Here is a 17,258-nt window from a genome sequence, read left to right as displayed (position 1 = left end):
GAACGGTTTGTCTTTGTTTTATTACTCATAGAGAGAATTTTAGTCATCATTTTGTTCAGCTTCCTTATTTTGGAAATAAACACTCTTACTGACTCTTGCTCTGCCTGTTACCATGAAAGGCACTGGAGACCTCAGATAGGAATAAAATGTAGCCACTGCCTTTAAGGGCCTCAGAATAAAACTCTGAGCATTGTAAATCTACAGATACCTGCACAAGCCACAGGGAAGAATTGGAGAATACGTTTCATGCCCATGAAGAGGGGAGAGACTGGAAAAACCATCCCAATGCAGACAGTACAATTAATCTGAACCTTGATGGTTAATTAGAAGTGTGTAGTCGTAGCTGGGGAAAAAGATTCTAGCCAGAGGAAGTAAAAGGGAAGATAGGAGGTAAAAGAACCTGGAATCTCATGGTAGCTACACGAAGTTTAGTCTTGCTGGACTGCAGGGTGTGAATAAGGGCATGGTAGGGGATGAGGCCAGAAAAGTAGACAAAAGCTGGGCCAAAAGGTTACATAAGTTATATTTTTAGGAATTTAGATTTTGTAGATTTTATATTATAAACAGCAGAGAACCTGTTAGGGTTTTCATTTTGGGGCCTTCTCTGGGGGCTGGATCATTGAAGGATTGTGGGGGCAGCTGTTAAGCAGTGGTCAGATGAAAAGATGACAAGGCTTGATTTGAGGGTAATGGCAATAGAATTAGAAGAGAGATTTGACGCGCCTCTGTGTGGCTCAGTCGGTTAAGCGACTGACTCTTGATTTCAGCTCAGGCCCGGATCCCAGGGTCATGAGATCGAGCCCCACGTTGGGCTCCATGCGTAGGGCAGAGTCTGTTTGGGACTCTCTCTCCCTCTGCCCTTCCCCCCTGCTCTCTCACTCTCTCTCTAAAATAAATAAATAAATCTTTAAAAAAAGAAAAAAAGAAAGAGACTCGAGATGTGTGGAGCTTCAGGGTCATAACCAGAGGGAAAGTCAGAGCCAGAGCTAGAATAATATTCTAGAGTTCTCAGTTATTGCCCTTTACAGGATTCACGGTGCTTTACTCTGAAGGGCAGTTCTGAGGCTGGTGCAGAGGTTTAAGATCCTAAATTAGGCTAATGATAGTATAAAGAGATTATTCAGAGATTATCGAGATAAAACACTAAATATAAATGAGGATTCCGACAGTGATGGATTATAGGTCTTAAATTAGAGGAGAGCCAGGTATTACATTTCTGCTTGGGACTTCAGGGTTTTAGAGGTATTTATAGCTGAAATAAGTAAGTTAGAAAGGAAGTTTTTCTGATTTTCACACCCCGGTAATTTTGACATTTGCACATCAGTGGGTGAATGAAATGCTGTAAATATTAATGACCTGGAACGTCTCACTCCGTCTGCATCCTGGGGCCCCTGTCCAATGTCAGGTTTGCCAGTTGTTGACTACTCCTTTCTCACTTGATTTTTCTTCCTCAGAATTCTGTATAATTGGCTGAGTGTACTGGACCTGGTCCTTCATGGAAGTATGATTTGAAGTTATTAAGCTCAGCTTAAATCTCACTTCTTTAATTTTTTTTATTATTTTAAAAAAATTATTTAAATTCAATTAACATATAGTGTATTATTAATTTCAGGGATAGAATTTAGTGATTCACCAATTGCATATAACACCCAGGGCTCATTACATCAAGTGCCCTCCTTAATGTCCATCCCCAAGTTACCCCATCCCCACACCCCCCTCCCCTCCAGCAACCCTCAGTTTGTTTCCTAGAGTTAAGAGTCCCCTATGGTATGCCTCCCTCCCTTCCTTCCTTCCTTCCTTCCTATCTATCTTTCTTTCTTTCTTTTTCTTTTTTTATAAACATATAATGTATTATTTGTTTCAGGGGTACAGGTCTGTGATTCATTAGTCTGACACAGTTCACAGCGCTTACCATAGCACATACCCTCCCATATGTCCATCACCCAGCCACCCCATCCCTCCCACTCCTCTCCACTCCAGCAACCCTCAGTCTGTTTCTTGAGATTAAGAGTCTCTTATGGTTTGTCTCCCTCTCTGGTTTCGTCTTGTTTCATTTTTCCCTCCCTTCCCCTATGGTCCTCTGTCTTGTTTCTCAAATTCCTCATATCAGTGAGATCATATGATACTTGTATTTCTCTGATTGACTTATTTCGCTTAGCATAATACACTCTAGTTCCATCCACGTCGTTGGAAATGGCAAGATTTCATTTTTTGATGGCTGCATAATATTCCAGTGTGTGTGTGTGTGTGTGTGTGTGTGTGTGTGTGTGTGTGTGTGTGTACACCACATCTTCTTTATCCATTCATCTGTTGATGGACATCTAGGCTCTTTCCATAGTTTGGCTATTGTGGACATTGCTGCTATAAACACATGCCCCTTCGGATCACTACATTTGTATCTTTGAGGTAAATACTCAGTAGTGCAGTTGCTGGGTTGTAGGGTAGCTCTATTTTCTTTCTTTCTTTTTTTTAAAAATTTTATTATGTTATGTTAATCACCATACATTACATCATTACTTTTTGATGTAGTGTTCCATGATTCATTATAACACCCAGTGCTCCATTCAATAAGTGCCCTCTTGAATACCCATCACCAGGCTAACCCATCCCCCCCACCCCCCTCCCCTCTAGAACCCTCAGGTTGTTTCTCAGAGTCCATAGTCTCTCATGGTTCATCTCCCCCTCCGATTTACCCCCCTTCATTTTTACCTTCCTACTATCTTCTTTTTTTTTTTTTTTAACATATAATGCATTCATCAGTCTTACACAATTCACAGCGCTCACCATAGCACATACCCTCCCCAGTGTCCATCACCCAGCCACCCCATTCCTCCCACCCCCCACCACTCCAGTAACCCTCAGTTTGTTTCCTGAGATTAAGAATTCCTCATATCAGTGAGGTCATATGATACATGTCTTTTTCTGATTGACTTATTTTGCTCAGCATAACACCCTCCAGTTCCATCCACGTCGTTGCAAATGGCAAGCTTTCATTCCTTTTGATGGCTGCATAATATTCCATTGTATATATATATATACACACCACATCTTCTTTATCCATTCATCTGTCGATGGACATCTTGGCTCTTTCCATAGTTTGGCTGTTGTGGACATTGCTGCTATAAACATCAGGGTGCACGTACCCCTTCGGATCCCTACATTTGTATCTTTGAGGTAAATATCCAGTAGTGCAATTGGTGGGTCGTACAGTAGCTCTATTTTCAACTTTTTGAAGAACCTCCATACTGTTTTCTAGAGTGGCTGCACCAGCTTGCATTCCCACCAACAGTGTAGGAGGGTTCCCCTTTCTTCGCATCCCTGCCAACATTTGTTGTTTCCTGACTTGTTAATTTTAGCCATTCTGACTGGTGTGAGGTGGTATCTCATTGAGGTTTTGATTTGGATTTCCCTGATGCCAAGCGATGTTGAGCACTTTTTCATGTGTCTGTTGGCCATTTGGATGTCTTCTTTGGAAAAATGTCTGTTCATGTCTTCTGCCCATTTCTTGATTGGATCATTTGTTCTTTGGGTGTTGAGTTTGATAAGTTCTTTATAGATTTTGGATACTAGCCTTTTATCTGATATGTCATTTGCAAATATCTTCTCCCATTTCCCTTTCTGTTTTCATCTTATTTTTTCTTCCCTTCCCTAATGTTCATCTGTTTTGTTTCTTAAATTCCACATATGGGTGAAATCCTGTGATGTTTGTCTTTCTCTGACTGACTTATTTTGCTTAGCATAATACCATCTAGTTCCATCCAAGTCATTGCAAATGGCAAGATTTCATTCTTTTTGTTGGCTGAGTAGTATTCCTGTGTGTGTGTGTGTGTGTGTGTGTGTGTGTGTGTACACACCGCATCTTCTTTATCCATTCATCTGTCCATGGACATCTGGGCTCTTTCCATATTTTGACTGTTGTTTATACTAGGAAGTACATCTATGTCACTTTTGACCTTTAACATTTGATTTGGACTTGTCTGCTGAGCTTCTGCTTTCTTCCCATCTGTTATCATCTGCATATAATTAATAGTTGCTAACTCCTGTACAGATTTTACATGAGTTTGGGAGATCCGAGTAGAGAAGTCTTTGAAAACTAAGACCATGATTTTGTATATGATTCTTAATTGTTAGAAGTGAGTAAATGAAAAGACGATGTATAAATAAAAATTGTTCTGAGTAGATTTTCAGTTCTTTGGTTTGAGTGGTTAAGAATCTGAAAATATTAGACCTATAAGATGAAGTCGTTAAGTCCAATACTTTTATAGCTGGTAAATTGCCCACGAGAGGGCACGGCTTTCTGGCTGTCAGTGACAGGACCAGAAATCAAGTCTGCAGCCACCTTTTCCAGTGGTTTTCCTATTGATTCTGAGGATCTTGCCATCCCTTACTTGTGCTGTCTTACTTTCTCTTCCTTCCTTTCTGTCTTGTGTGTGCATAACACATGTGTACACACCTATGTGTACGCACACATCTTCCACCTACACCTGTTTCCAAGCATGTTGAAAGTGACCCGTTTCCGGGGCGCCTGGGTGGCTCAGTTGGTTAAGCGACTGCCTTCGGCTCGGGTCACGATCCTGGAGTCCCGGGATCGAGTCCCGCATTGGGCTCCCTGCTCGGCGGGGAGTCTGCTTCTCCCTCTGACCCTCCTCCCTCTCATGCTCTCTGTATCTCATTCTCTCTCTCTCTCAAATAAATAAATAAAATCTTTAAAAAAAAAAAAAAATTTAAAAAAAAAAAAAAAAAAAAAAGAAAGTGACCCGTTTCCATATAGAATAATTAGAATAATTTTTATCCTTTCAGTTTTGTCAGAATAGAGTATATGGGTTTTAATTCCTTAATTGCAATTAGGATTATTGCCCCCTACAACACTTTTGAATTACAAAATGTTGTTTGTTAAACATGGAATATACCACCAAGACTGAGATTCACTGAGTTTTTTTTTTTTTTTTTTAAGTAGACTCCACACCCAGCATGGAGCCCAACGCGGGGCTTGAACTCAGGACCCTGAGATCAAGACCTGAGTTGAGGTCAAGAGTCGGACACTTAACTGACTGAGCCACCGAGGCACCCCTACTGAATATTTTAAGTTCACTTGGCAGGGGGACAGTGAGAAGATATATTTGTTTAGGAAACAGACCGCATCCATAAGTCACAAATGTAATTTTATTCCATCATCTTTTTAAATAGTAAACTCTATGCATGTTTCTGCTCTTCATTCTTAGCTAACAATTTTGTGTAAAGGTTGGTCTCCAGAGCTATTGCATTTGGGAGTTTTGGGCTGTCCGTTGACTTTTCTTGAAACCCGAAGCCAAAAGACATGTGCACTTGTAGCCACCTCTGAGAGATCCAAGTTCTATTTTGTGTTTGAATTGCTGTTTTAGAGGTGCTGTTTTAGAGGTGCTGTTTTAAGGATCTGTTTCTTCCACCAAAATCATTCTCTTGTTTCTTCCACCAAAAAGTATTGTGAGCCTCTGAGTGCAGAATGAAGATTTCCTTATGTTTGTATCCTCAGTGTTGAGCATAGTGGCTGGACCACAGCAGGTGTTATTTAAATCTTTGTTGAATGCATAAATGCCCAAACAAAACAAACTGTGCTGGCCACAGTATTACATTTGATTTTCTTAGGGGCCTGAGTATTAAGAAAACTGGCATCATCCAGAGAGGTATCTATTGGGAACTGAAGCTGGGGAGGAATTTAAGTATTAGTGAAACTGAAAAATACATCTAATTTAAAAATTCATAGAAATCATTTTAAAGTCATACCAGCACCTCTAAGTGACCACAGTGACATTTAGTGAACTCTCTCCCAATTTTTTTCTGTGTACTCCATATCTATATTTTGATATTTGTGGACATTAATCTCATAGTTGATGTCTCCTTTGCATATTCTTGAGAAAACATGCCTCTCTGTAGAGTGGCCCCAGTATGGTGAGGTGATTCAGGAGGGTAGAAAAAGCATGGGACTTTCCATTGTAGTGTCTGGGGATTGGATTCTGGTTCTACCACTTATTTTCTCTGTGATCTTAGAGAAATGGTTTCACTACTCTGGGCCCCAGATTTTTTATCTGTAAGATGTGATAATATCAACCTCTTTGCATCACTCTTGTGAGGATTAAGTGAGATAAAAAATGTGCATGGGCTCATAGTGAGTATCCAGTAAATTGTGTTATATTTATAGAAAAATCATTCCGTATTTATACTATTTTCACTTTTGTTTTTTAGTGAACAACAAGACTGTGAAATTGCTCAGGAAATCCAGGAGAAGCTGGCTATTGAGGCAGAGAGACGACGCATTCAGGAGAAGAAGGATGAGGTACAACCTAAATAACGCCCCTCCTCCCCAGCACAGAGGAAGGGCTGCTTTCAGTATTCACGGGCTCAGGGTAGGGTTCCCGGATGGGCAGCAGAGCTCTTGTCTTTGGGGGTGCATAGTCCAAGTATTGCCTTCCATGGACCACCTTTTATTGCCCCTTGATAACCTAAGTGAAATCTGAAAAAATGACGGTATTTCAACATAAGGTGTGAATTAGTTTCCTAGGACTACTTTAACAAATCACCAAAAACTTGATGGCTTAAGACAGCAGGAATATATTCTCTCACGATTCTGGAGGCCAGAAATCCGAAATCAAGGTTTTGGTGGGACCCTGCTACCTTCTGGGAAAGATGCTTCTTTGCCTCTCCCTACCTTCTGGTGGCTCCTGACAGTCATTGGCATTCCTTGGCGTGTCACTGCATCCCTTCCGTTTCTGCCTCTCTTGTCACATGGCCTTCTTCTTGTATCTTTGCGTCCTCTTCTTTTCTTATAAGGGAACCAGTCATTGGATTGAGGACCGGCCCTAGTCTAGTATGACTTTCTCTTAACTAATTACATCTGTGAAGACCCTATTTCTGAATAAAGTCCTATTCTGAGGTACTTGGTAAAAATGAATTCTTAGGGGACACTCTTCAACCCAATACAGGCTGTATGTCTGTGGGTTATTCCTACAGTCTTAAGAGAGAGCAGACGTGAGTGTAGGCTGAACAAGAGTCAGGGGGTGTCATTGTGAGAAGCCAGGAGCCACCGTTGCTCTCACTCTTTGTTGTTCGTGGCTTCACTCTCCTATGAGTGCTGTCTCAAAGAACTAACTCATCTGTTTGATTCTGTAGGTATTTTTAAATTGTATTGTTTTTAAAGCTGAAAATGACTAAAAGTAGCAATAGCGTTTTGTTGGTAAGAGGACTTGAATTTGCAGTTAAATATTACTTGCCTTTGTGTTGGACTTTTAGCATTTTTTACAAACAGTTCTTGTTCAGTTTGTATTGATTCTGTGTCTGCCTTGCTGTTCTTGGCCACAGATTAAGGTTATATTTAGGAAGAAAATGATTTATAATTTTAATAATAGAATGACCATATGATTTATTGTATGTGTACTCAAATACTTTTCTGGGTTAAAGGGGGTGCTATTAATAATTACATAAACTGGGCCCGTCCTGGGTACCAGCACACGTGGTTACCCTATTAAATAGGTGGGATGAGGGCCATCAGTAAACTAGCCTGGATATATTGCTGCTCCCACAGAGCCATCTTGTTCCTGTAAGACTCCTTGTTCTATGCCAGGTGAGCATGAGACACCTGGTATGTGTGTATTTAGCTGTTTCTTTAAGAAACAAACCATGATTTTGTGATAATCAGAACTGCAAGTAAGAATTAGGGGTTGCTTTTTAGCCTTCCTGTTATCAACACAGGAACTCTTTCTTACTACAGGATGTGTTGCCTCTCTGTAGTCAAGACTGCTTTGGGGATGGAACTGGGAACTGAAAGAAGTGATTATATTTTCTAAACAGGAAAGCTTCTATCTTAAAAATAACAGAGTAATGAAGTTGGCTTCTTATAAATGGTACTGGTGTCCTGTGATTTTTTTTTCCCCCATTCAGGAAAAATAGGAAAGAAAGAGAAACCAAAACACTTTATTTAGGCATGTAGAATCTAAACAGCAATCACAATAAATAGTCTCATGGTAATACTAGATAAAGTAAGCAGTTTAGTGATTAACTCTTTTTCAAATGAAGAAATTAAGACTTGAAGAATCAGTGACTAGTCCCCAGCTATAATAAGATGCCAGAGAAGTGTCTGTATAGTTCAGGTCCCCTGACTGACCGCTTCTGAGACAGATGTCCTATGACACAACAGAAAACATGTAAACTTTGGAGTTAGAACGCTCTGGATTTGAATCTTAGCTCTTTAACTTTTAGCTGTGACTTTCAGAATCTCACTTAACCATGTAGAACCTCAGGTTCCAAATTGGAAAAGCCATGATAATTGTACATATCCTGGAGGGCTGTTGTGAGGTTTAAGTGAGATCATGTATGTAAGGCCTCTGGGACATACTAAGTTAATAATTTCTCTTTCTTTTTTACTTTCTTGCCAGTCGTTTCCACACCACTAGGCCCTTTATAACAGCGCTGATTTCTCTTATAGAAAGAGATGTGTGCTAAATTAGAAAGGGGGAAATAAACAGGCTTAAGTGTATTCCAGTCTGGTGTGATCTGAGCAGTCCTCAAGCATTTCCTTGCCTTTGCTAGCCTCCCAGCTCGCTTGCCTTCCAGTACTGTTTGACCTGCTCTGATGGCCCCATTCCCCAGTGCAGTGGAGAGATTAAAGGAGAAATCCAGTTGGGGGAGATTTTGTGAGACTAGCCTTAAAAACTCCATTCAGACTCTTTGATTTTCCAGCTGATGCCTTAGATTAGAAGATGCCTACCATGCCGAGATATTCTCTTATCAAAAGATAGGACTCTTAGTTGACTGGTATGTTACTAATATTAAATGAACAAAATTTGAGTAATAAAGCTTGTCATTGAAGGATGTATGATAATGCCTATTTGTTTATTTTAGTCCCTGTGCCTCACAGAGGAGACTGAGACTGAGACGAGATAATAGTGGAAGTTTTTCTGGCCAGCTCTTAAAAAAACATTGCCTGTTACTCATGAACTGTCCTAATTCTTTTTTAAAATTTTTCTCTGTCTATGCTCTTCTATTTCCTTGTGGAGTCTGCTTAGCTAGTAAGTTCTTACTGAACAGCAGGGCTATGGAAAATTCCTCTCTGATCACCCACATCTCATTTTCAGAGATTTTTGGGGTCAACTCTCTTCAGTAGTTTATAACCCCCAAACAACCAGATGTAGAATCCAAGGCCTCTTTTCTCTTGGGGCAGAGTATTTTTCCTGAACAACATTGTACATGAGAAGTTATACAACTCTGTGTGGGTGAATTACCATTTCTGGCTTTGTTATGCTGTAATTTTATTGTGCTTTTTAACAGAGCATAGATGTAAGGAAAGTAGCATTTCCATGCAGGGAGACAGATGTAGAAAAGTTTTTAAAAAAAAAAAAAAAAAGAAAGCAAGGAAGGGAAGAAAGAAAGAAAGATCTTCAATATTCTTACCAGATTGTAGCCTCCCCTCTCCTGCTTCTCCCCTACTTTCCCCCTTCTCTTTCTTTATTATTTTTTTCTCCTATCCTTCCTCCCTTCCTCCCTCCCTCCCTTCCTTTCCCCCTTTCTTCCTTTTTTTTTTTTAAACTTTTTTACGTAGTGTGACTATGGTTAGTTGCATTGCTCTCTAGGCCCCTGTTGAAGCAGGGTTATAGCCTTTGGGAATACTGGACTGTATGAGTTTGTAACTAAGAAAAGTGGGCTAATCCCATTGGGATCATTCTCTTGGGTTATAGCATAAGCATTTGTCATTGTTTCGTAAAGCTAAGGAATGTGTGTTTAGTTGACTGAAGTTATTTTTAAATAAAACTCTTAAGCATATGTGTGTGTGTTTGTGTATGTGTGTGTGAATATCTATAGATACACATATGTGTCTTTTGAACCTAGATCCAAATATATGTGAATGTGCAACTATTTTAGCGCAAAACTTTTTTTTTTTTTTTGCTTAAGTAAACAGCATGACCATGTTATGAAAGATCTGTGGCACTAGTCCAACAGTTTGGAGCCACTTATAATATGAACTGTTCAGGGATAGACTTAGTAACCAGTTTACATTAAAAATTAATCTAGTGTGAACCATGGTACTTTTTCATAACATTCTTAAAGTGATTAGAATTTCATGTTCTAAAAGAATATTTATGTAAGTTGGTAATATTTAGAGCATAGCTCAAATAACAATACATTTTAGCTACTAAAAAAAAAAAGATGCCCTATGTTTTGGCACTTTAAAAATAAGATTATACATATATGGCCAGAAAGGGGGAATGAGTAGAAGGTTTTTGGTTGAGAAAATTCTTCTCTCTTCTTATCTTGGTCATAAGGATGTTTTTACATCCATAGAATTGGTATGTTGTTTTCTGGTCTTACACCCTCTGAAGATTATACCTGTTATGAGTTCCCTACTGAATTAGATGTTAATTGCTAGTTGATAAAGAAATGTAGCAATCTAATGGAGTGGCTTTCTTTTTTTTTTTTTTTCCTTTCCAATAGTCATTTGACAATCACATTTTTAGATTTCCTTGATTGTTTTTATGCCAAAGATTTCCTCATTTTGAAACCCACTACCATTGAGGAATAGAAGTGGAAACTTTCAGGGAAAAGTAACCCTGATATAAAATCATATAAACCAAAAAATAGCCTAAGGAATCCAATATAATAGTTTAGTAATTTTTAAAAAATTTTATTTATTTATTTGAGAGAGAGAGGGAGTATGAGCAGGGGGGAGGGGCAGAAAGGAGGGAGAGAGAGAACCCCAAGCCATCTTCCCAGTGAGTGTGGAACCTGGTGCAGGGCTCAATCCCAGGACCCTGAGATCATGACCTGAGCCGAAATCAAGAGTTGGACACTCAACCCCCTGAGCCCCATTGGTTTCCTAATTTGTCATCTACTTGGGAAAGATGTTTTAGGCTCCTCTGGGCTCTGCTGCACCTTGTTTGTGATAATGCCTCTCTTAGAGCACTCACCTTTGCATGTCTTAAATTACACTAATCATTTTGCTTCTAAAACTTAATAGGTAAGAACTTTGAGAATATTGGCCATATATCCTCTTTCTCTATAGGTCTGTAGGAAAATGTTTGGCTTATTGAAGGCAATCAGTAAAACTATGTTTTTATTAAAATGACTTTTTTTCTAGCATCTAGAGATCCTTAACTGTGTTCTGTCCTATGCTCACAGTTTCACATTTTCAAGATTTGGATACAATGGTGAATTTTCATTCCAATAAGTGTATTTACCAGAAAGTCTTCTAATTATGGAGTTTTTTTGTGTTTTTGTTTTTTGCTTTTTGTTTTTTTACACATGAGCCCACAGTAAGCCTACCTGATTAATATGATTAATTAAAAAATAATTGAAAATGACTTCAGAAGGGCTTATGAGTTCTTTTAGGTTTGTTTTCTCAAGTTCTGTTTTGTGAAACAGTAATTCCATAAGGTTTATACTTTTTATGTAAAAAGCTTCTTTCTCAAAATAAATTTGAGTATATTTAGGTTATAGGAAGATAACAGGTTTCTTTTACCAAAGTTTTAAAGTAGGCTAATGTGCATTTTAAAGAGTTAGATGTAATACATGCTTTCCACTGAGTGCGTTGTGTTTTTTGGAGAACCTTTAGAGACTGGGGTTCTCAGGAACAGAGCTTTGGAAATGCTGTTCTAGACTAACCTTTAACAGGAAAGAAGCTGAGGAGGACCAGGGAGGTTGTTTATGTCGCGGGTGACTAAGCTGCACATAGCATCATGACTAATTGCCATCTTCAGTTTGTTTCAGGGGACATTCTTTCTCCTGACATCACCTCCCTGAAGGCAGTGCATAGTAATACTGGAGAGGGGGGAGGGGCACTCACTTGGGCCATGCCTCCGCTCTTAACACAGCAGTCCCTTGTCAGTGACACCCTGATCCTTTCCCTCATAGGCCTTGGCAGCCTATCCTCTCACCCAGAAAAGAGCTGAGAGCTTAAAAGAGCAACAGGTTTGGGTGCTAAGATGCATAACTGTTATTTTCCTTGATGAAAAGCACTTTCTTTGACTAGCTAATGCCCAGTCAAAAAGCGGCATCATCCTTGTTTCTTTCCTGGTTCTTCACACAGAGAACACGGCTTTTTACTGTGTATTCATTAGGACAAAATTCACTAGCAGAAAAGCAAGTATAAGGTCTCTAAAGCATAGTTTAATTTCATAATTTCTGCAGGCAGTTGGACCTGGTAATTTTCCTTTATATTTTTACTCCATTACGGCAAGGGAAATTTCTTGTTTCCTATAAAGCAAACCATTTGTAGTGTTAGGTTCTTAGTAAACATGACGACAACTCAGGGAAATTTTGCATTTTCTTCCTATTCTGCAATAAGAAGTATAGGGATTTGGAAAACTCTTCTATAATAATACTAGCTTTGGGAGAACAAGTTATCTGTCTCTTGAACTGATTGATATATTACTTTATAAGACATCAAATATGATGGACCTGGCACAGGGGCTATACCTGGTAACAGGTTTATTAAAATGATGCATTAGGGAATCAAGACGTTTGACTTTAAGATTGATTGGTAATGTATGTGTATAAATAGATGTGTGTGTGTGTGTGTGTGTGTGTATATAATATGTAGATATAGATATGTACATATATCTATAGATATGTATGTATGTGTGTGTATATACATGTCCATATATAGAGAGATGATTGAGTAGTTGATTGGTAGAAAGGTATGTATATCTTTCACAAAAATTTATGAGAAGCTTCCAGCATAGAAATCAGTTAAAGATACTATATTAATAGTATATTCGTAAGTTTAAATTTAGATATTCATTTAACATAAGGTCGGATTTGTAAGGCCATTTTGGTGAACATTAAAAGCTGAGTGTGTGGATAATCATTGCTGATTTACCTAGCTACGGCATCCATCATGTTTCTACACTGACATGAAAGTAATTGATTCATTCAGATGAATTTTCCTTGAAGTTTGCCTTCCAGTCTTAGTATATTCTTTATTTGACTTATTTGGAAAATTGCAAAAGGGAAAGTAGTAATGAATTCTTGCTTCAAAATTTATATCAACATCTAAGCACTTCATGTATTCCTTATTATAAATATAAAGTAACCACTTCAAACTACCTGTGATTGTTATTTTTCACCAGGGAGTGCTGTTGCATATTTGTTTGGTCTTTAAGAATCTGGTGACACCTAGGGACCGTCTTTCCCAAAAAGTGTACATGGAACAAAGTTTATGTGCTGCTTTGTGGGTCTTTCATAGAAATAAGCTTCAGAGTCAGAACACTGTTACTCTCTAGCTCAAACCTTTAGTAACCCTTGATCCCTTACACTGTGGACTCCAGACTTGTTGAGATTATGTAAGGAGTGCCTGTGATCCAGTCTCAGACTGTTTTTCTAGCCTCACCTTTCTCTGTAACACCCCACCTCCTGTGTTCTAATGGACTGTTGGTTGTTGCCCATTAAAACATTCATGTTTTTTCTGAGGTTGTTCTCCCTCCTTACTTTGCCTATTGGAATCCAGTTCAAAACCTAACGCAAATGCAAAGACTTGCACTAATTAACTTAAGCAGAAATAAGACTTGCCTCTTTTATACTCACATTGACATTTTTACCCTCTTATTGAGGCATTTATGATTTAATGGTATTGTAGTTATTTGCACATACCTTTGTTTTCATACAATGATGGTAATCTTTTGGGGGGCAGGATCAGAATGTTACTCATCACTCAGTAACTGCTAAAAACTTGCCTGGAGATGAAGCAAGGGGGAGACAGAAAGAATACTGTTTTCTCTTTTTTCAGTTAAGACAATGGTACTCTAATGCAAAGCTAAATCAAGGATCAGCTGAAGAATTCTTTTATAAAGTTTTAAAATTAAATTATACACACTATTTATAAAGTTGCATAGATTACTGCACTCTTCTCCATCCAGACTTACTGAATCATCAGCTTGGAAAAAGGGCCCACAAATAAGTATTTTAGAAATTCTGTTGTATAGCCAGCTTTAGGAATACTAGGTTTGTATGTCTCCAGATTGAATTAAATTTAAATTTCAATTAAAAAAAAAAAAAAGCCTTTCTTGTTCATCTGGATCATGTGCCACTCCTGTTGAGCAGTTATGTATGGCATTTGAATAGCATGAGCTTAATGCCAGAAAGTCTGGAAAGCTATGGACAGAGCCCACAAAAGCTTGGCAATGGAATATCAAACCACTGACTTGTAGGGCTGCTGGATGGAATCTGTTCCATTGTAAAAGATTTGTTCATTTTCTGGTAATATTGATTAGCATTCTCTCTGTACTTGCAGGACATAGCTCGCCTTTTGCAAGAAAAGGAGTTACAGGAAGAGAAAAAACGAAAGAAACACTTTCCAGAGCCCTCTGGATCCAGTGCTTGTGGAGATAGTTACTATTATGAAAATGGAGGTAACAATGGCTACATTATGATTTACTCTGTCCTTAGACTCAACCATAAGACACCCCTTTAAATTTGTCTGTAAAGTGACTTCAGGGCCCATGTGGATTTGTGGCCAAATACTCTGAATCTAATGAATTCATCTGTTCCTTAGTTGAATGACCAGAGCTATTTTTATGGCTCTTAAAACAACCGTGGTTTTGTAAGATTTGACATGCATTCTGTTGTGCTGTAGCCACTTGGAATGCTGTACTACATTCTAAGCACATAAACTGGGGTGTAGAAAATGGGGATGAGTCTCTGGGCTTGATCTTTCTCAAAGAGTCTGGGCAGAATGTCCGAAGCCGCAGAGTGCCACTAATAATGAAGATGGTACATCATGCATCAGTTGGGTAACAAAGCTTCTTTCCATGCCTCTTGTGTTTCAAACATAGGCCAATGAGTATGTGTGCTGATGACAAAATTAAATTCAAAGATACTGTGTTCATTATTTGTCCTTGATGCTTCCTTGCTGTTTGATTGCCATACGGAAAAATTCCTGAGGGAGAGAAGTCCCTTCCGAATTTCTCTTCTCTCGTGTCTGCTTTTGCAGTGTGGTGGTGGTGATGGCATTGTCGTGGCAATTGTGGTGCCGGTGATTCTTTATCTTAAAAGTGTGTTGGGAAACGAGTATTTGCAAGTATTGGTCCATCTCTTTTAAAGATCTGTCAAAGGAAAGACATTTCTTACCTAGTATCAGTGTTTATTGTAGTTCAGCTTGGAGACCAGACTTAGGATAACAAGTAAGTAAAACCTAAAGCATCTTCTAGAGAGTAAAAAGATACTAAGGTCAGGGATTCCCAAGGCCCTTGTGAGCTAATTATCAATTACTTCTCTATAATTTCATTGGAAAAAGGAAGTAGGTATTTGTCCTTGATGAGTAGAATGAAAGGGATGCACATGTAGATGTTAAGATTATTATAGTTGAGTACAATCTTGCCCAGTCACGCTCTAAATTTATTGTTATCAGTAGAGCTCGGCTCTATTGCAGTTAATAAGCAGGTTGATTCTCTATTTATTGTTTGTGCTCTTCTTCCATATGTAAAATGCTCAGCTCTTTTTTGAAAGACATTTTCCTTATGCTGGTTTTCCTAATGAAATCATGTATTACATCATTTAAAAAGAAAAAAAAAAAATATTGCCATATATTTCTGTGCTAGAGACCAGAAGGTAAAGAGTTTATTCTTGAGCTTTAATTAAAAGCTTAGAAATGTGCTCTGGTAGTTTTCATTTGTTTTTATTTTTATTTCTGCTCTGGAATCATGTTCACTGCAAATAAAAGCAACTGTTTAAAACTATAAAGTCTATAAAAACATTAGGATGGCAAGTAATTCAGTATACTAAAGTATTAATTTGGCCTTCCTCTATTAAAACCTTCGACTGATTTCAATCGGGGCTCAAATCTGGTTGTTTTAACCAGAGTGATGTCATCCTCTAGGGCAGGAGACTATGTTAAGAATTCAGTGGTTTTTCAGGGACACCTTAAAGTAAAAAAAAAAAAAATCGTGAAGTTGTGACCTCCTGAGCATATGCATATAAATATTAGAATTCCTCTTCAGTTGTGTTGTTGAGAGTTTATAGATTGCTGAACATGTGTGATCCTCATTCATTTGCCTTTGAGTCAGACCAAGTTAAGTTCCATAGAAACCACATTATAATTCAGCTCATATGCAGTGGTCTTTTCCCAACACATAGGGATATTATTTAATTGCGCTTCTCTATCTTTATGTATACTATGATTTTTGCCTTAATTACATAATAATTAAAGTAGATCATTATAGAAATGGTTTTCTTTTTCGCTTTTATTTTACTTAAGCTTAAATCTTAAAAATGATCATTTATAGATTTTCTGCAAATTTGAAATTATCTAAAACATATGTCAGATTTATATCAGCTGAAAAGGTATGTCTTGTTCATTTGTGAATCCATGTTTTTCTTTCAAAGCCATACCTGTATCATAGGTGTATTAGTAATTTTTTTTAAGTCATGGTCTTTGGAGTCATAAGACCTTAGTTCAAGTTCCATGCCTTCCTTAGAACAATTGTAGTGTTGGGAAGTTATCTACTGTAATCACACTAAACCTTTTTCTCATCTATAAAATGGAGATTTTAAAAATACATCCTTCACGTGGATGTTGAGAAGGTCAAATAATGTAATTTTGGTGAGGACTTAAACTCTAAAGTACTGTTGTTTATGCATATATCAGTATTATGTATATAACAGTATCTTGCATATCTATGCAAAAATCATCTTATTCTGAAAGACAAACATGGAAGCACACAGATAAAATGTGTACATATATGTATGTGTGCATATAAATATATATGCATTGGCTATAAGTAAGTTAATTATATTTGCCAAATAACTTGGTCCCAAGAAACATACAAGTCTCAGTCCTTAACTGGATAGGGTTTCAAAGGATTCAAACAGATTCCCCAACCCAAGTCTTTTCTTTCCCAGGTTTAAAGATACCACAAATGAACTAGACAGCATGTATTTTTTCCTGTCAACTCTGTGAAAATATAGTGACAGCTCTGTGCTAATTCTTGGAGTACACTTACCTAAAGTAGAAGTACTAATGCCAGTTAACTTTTTAGAAAGAATTAAAAGCAACAACAAAACAATCATAGCCTCACCTATCCATGTCAGAAATAAAGCCCTTCTTGTTTTTTGGGGGGCAGGAAGGCAGACTTCATTCATGCAGCTCTCTGTGGAACACTGGTATTAACACTAAACCATAGTTCCCCAGATGTGGTCATTGTTTAAGTAGCGAGTCAGTATTATATTAATAATTCACAGCAGTAGTCAATTGATTCTTTCTCAATTGTTAAGATGTAGTTAAAATAATAGTTTGGTAA

At 38.0% G+C, this 17,258-nt stretch overlaps 1 protein-coding gene across 2 annotated transcripts in view; it reads left to right on the top strand.

The window, feature by feature from the left end:
- The window catches only part of CCDC50 (coiled-coil domain containing 50), a 69,844-nt gene that overhangs the window by 31,412 nt on the left and 21,174 nt on the right, over nt 1-17,258 (top strand). For both annotated transcript variants that reach the window (XM_021692331.1, XM_021692330.1), the window contains exons 4-5: nt 6,223-6,313; nt 14,255-14,372. In XM_021692331.1, the coding sequence (XP_021548006.1) occupies nt 6,223-6,313; nt 14,255-14,372 (209 nt within the window). The remainder of the gene's footprint in view (nt 1-6,222; nt 6,314-14,254; nt 14,373-17,258) is intronic.

Source organism: Neomonachus schauinslandi, chromosome 1, assembly GCF_002201575.2.
Source record: "Neomonachus schauinslandi chromosome 1, ASM220157v2, whole genome shotgun sequence".
In the NCBI taxonomy this organism is placed as follows: Eukaryota; Metazoa; Chordata; class Mammalia; order Carnivora; family Phocidae; genus Neomonachus; species Neomonachus schauinslandi.
Note: the sequence above shows the minus strand (reverse complement) of the source record. Positions and strands in the feature narration are given on the sequence as shown.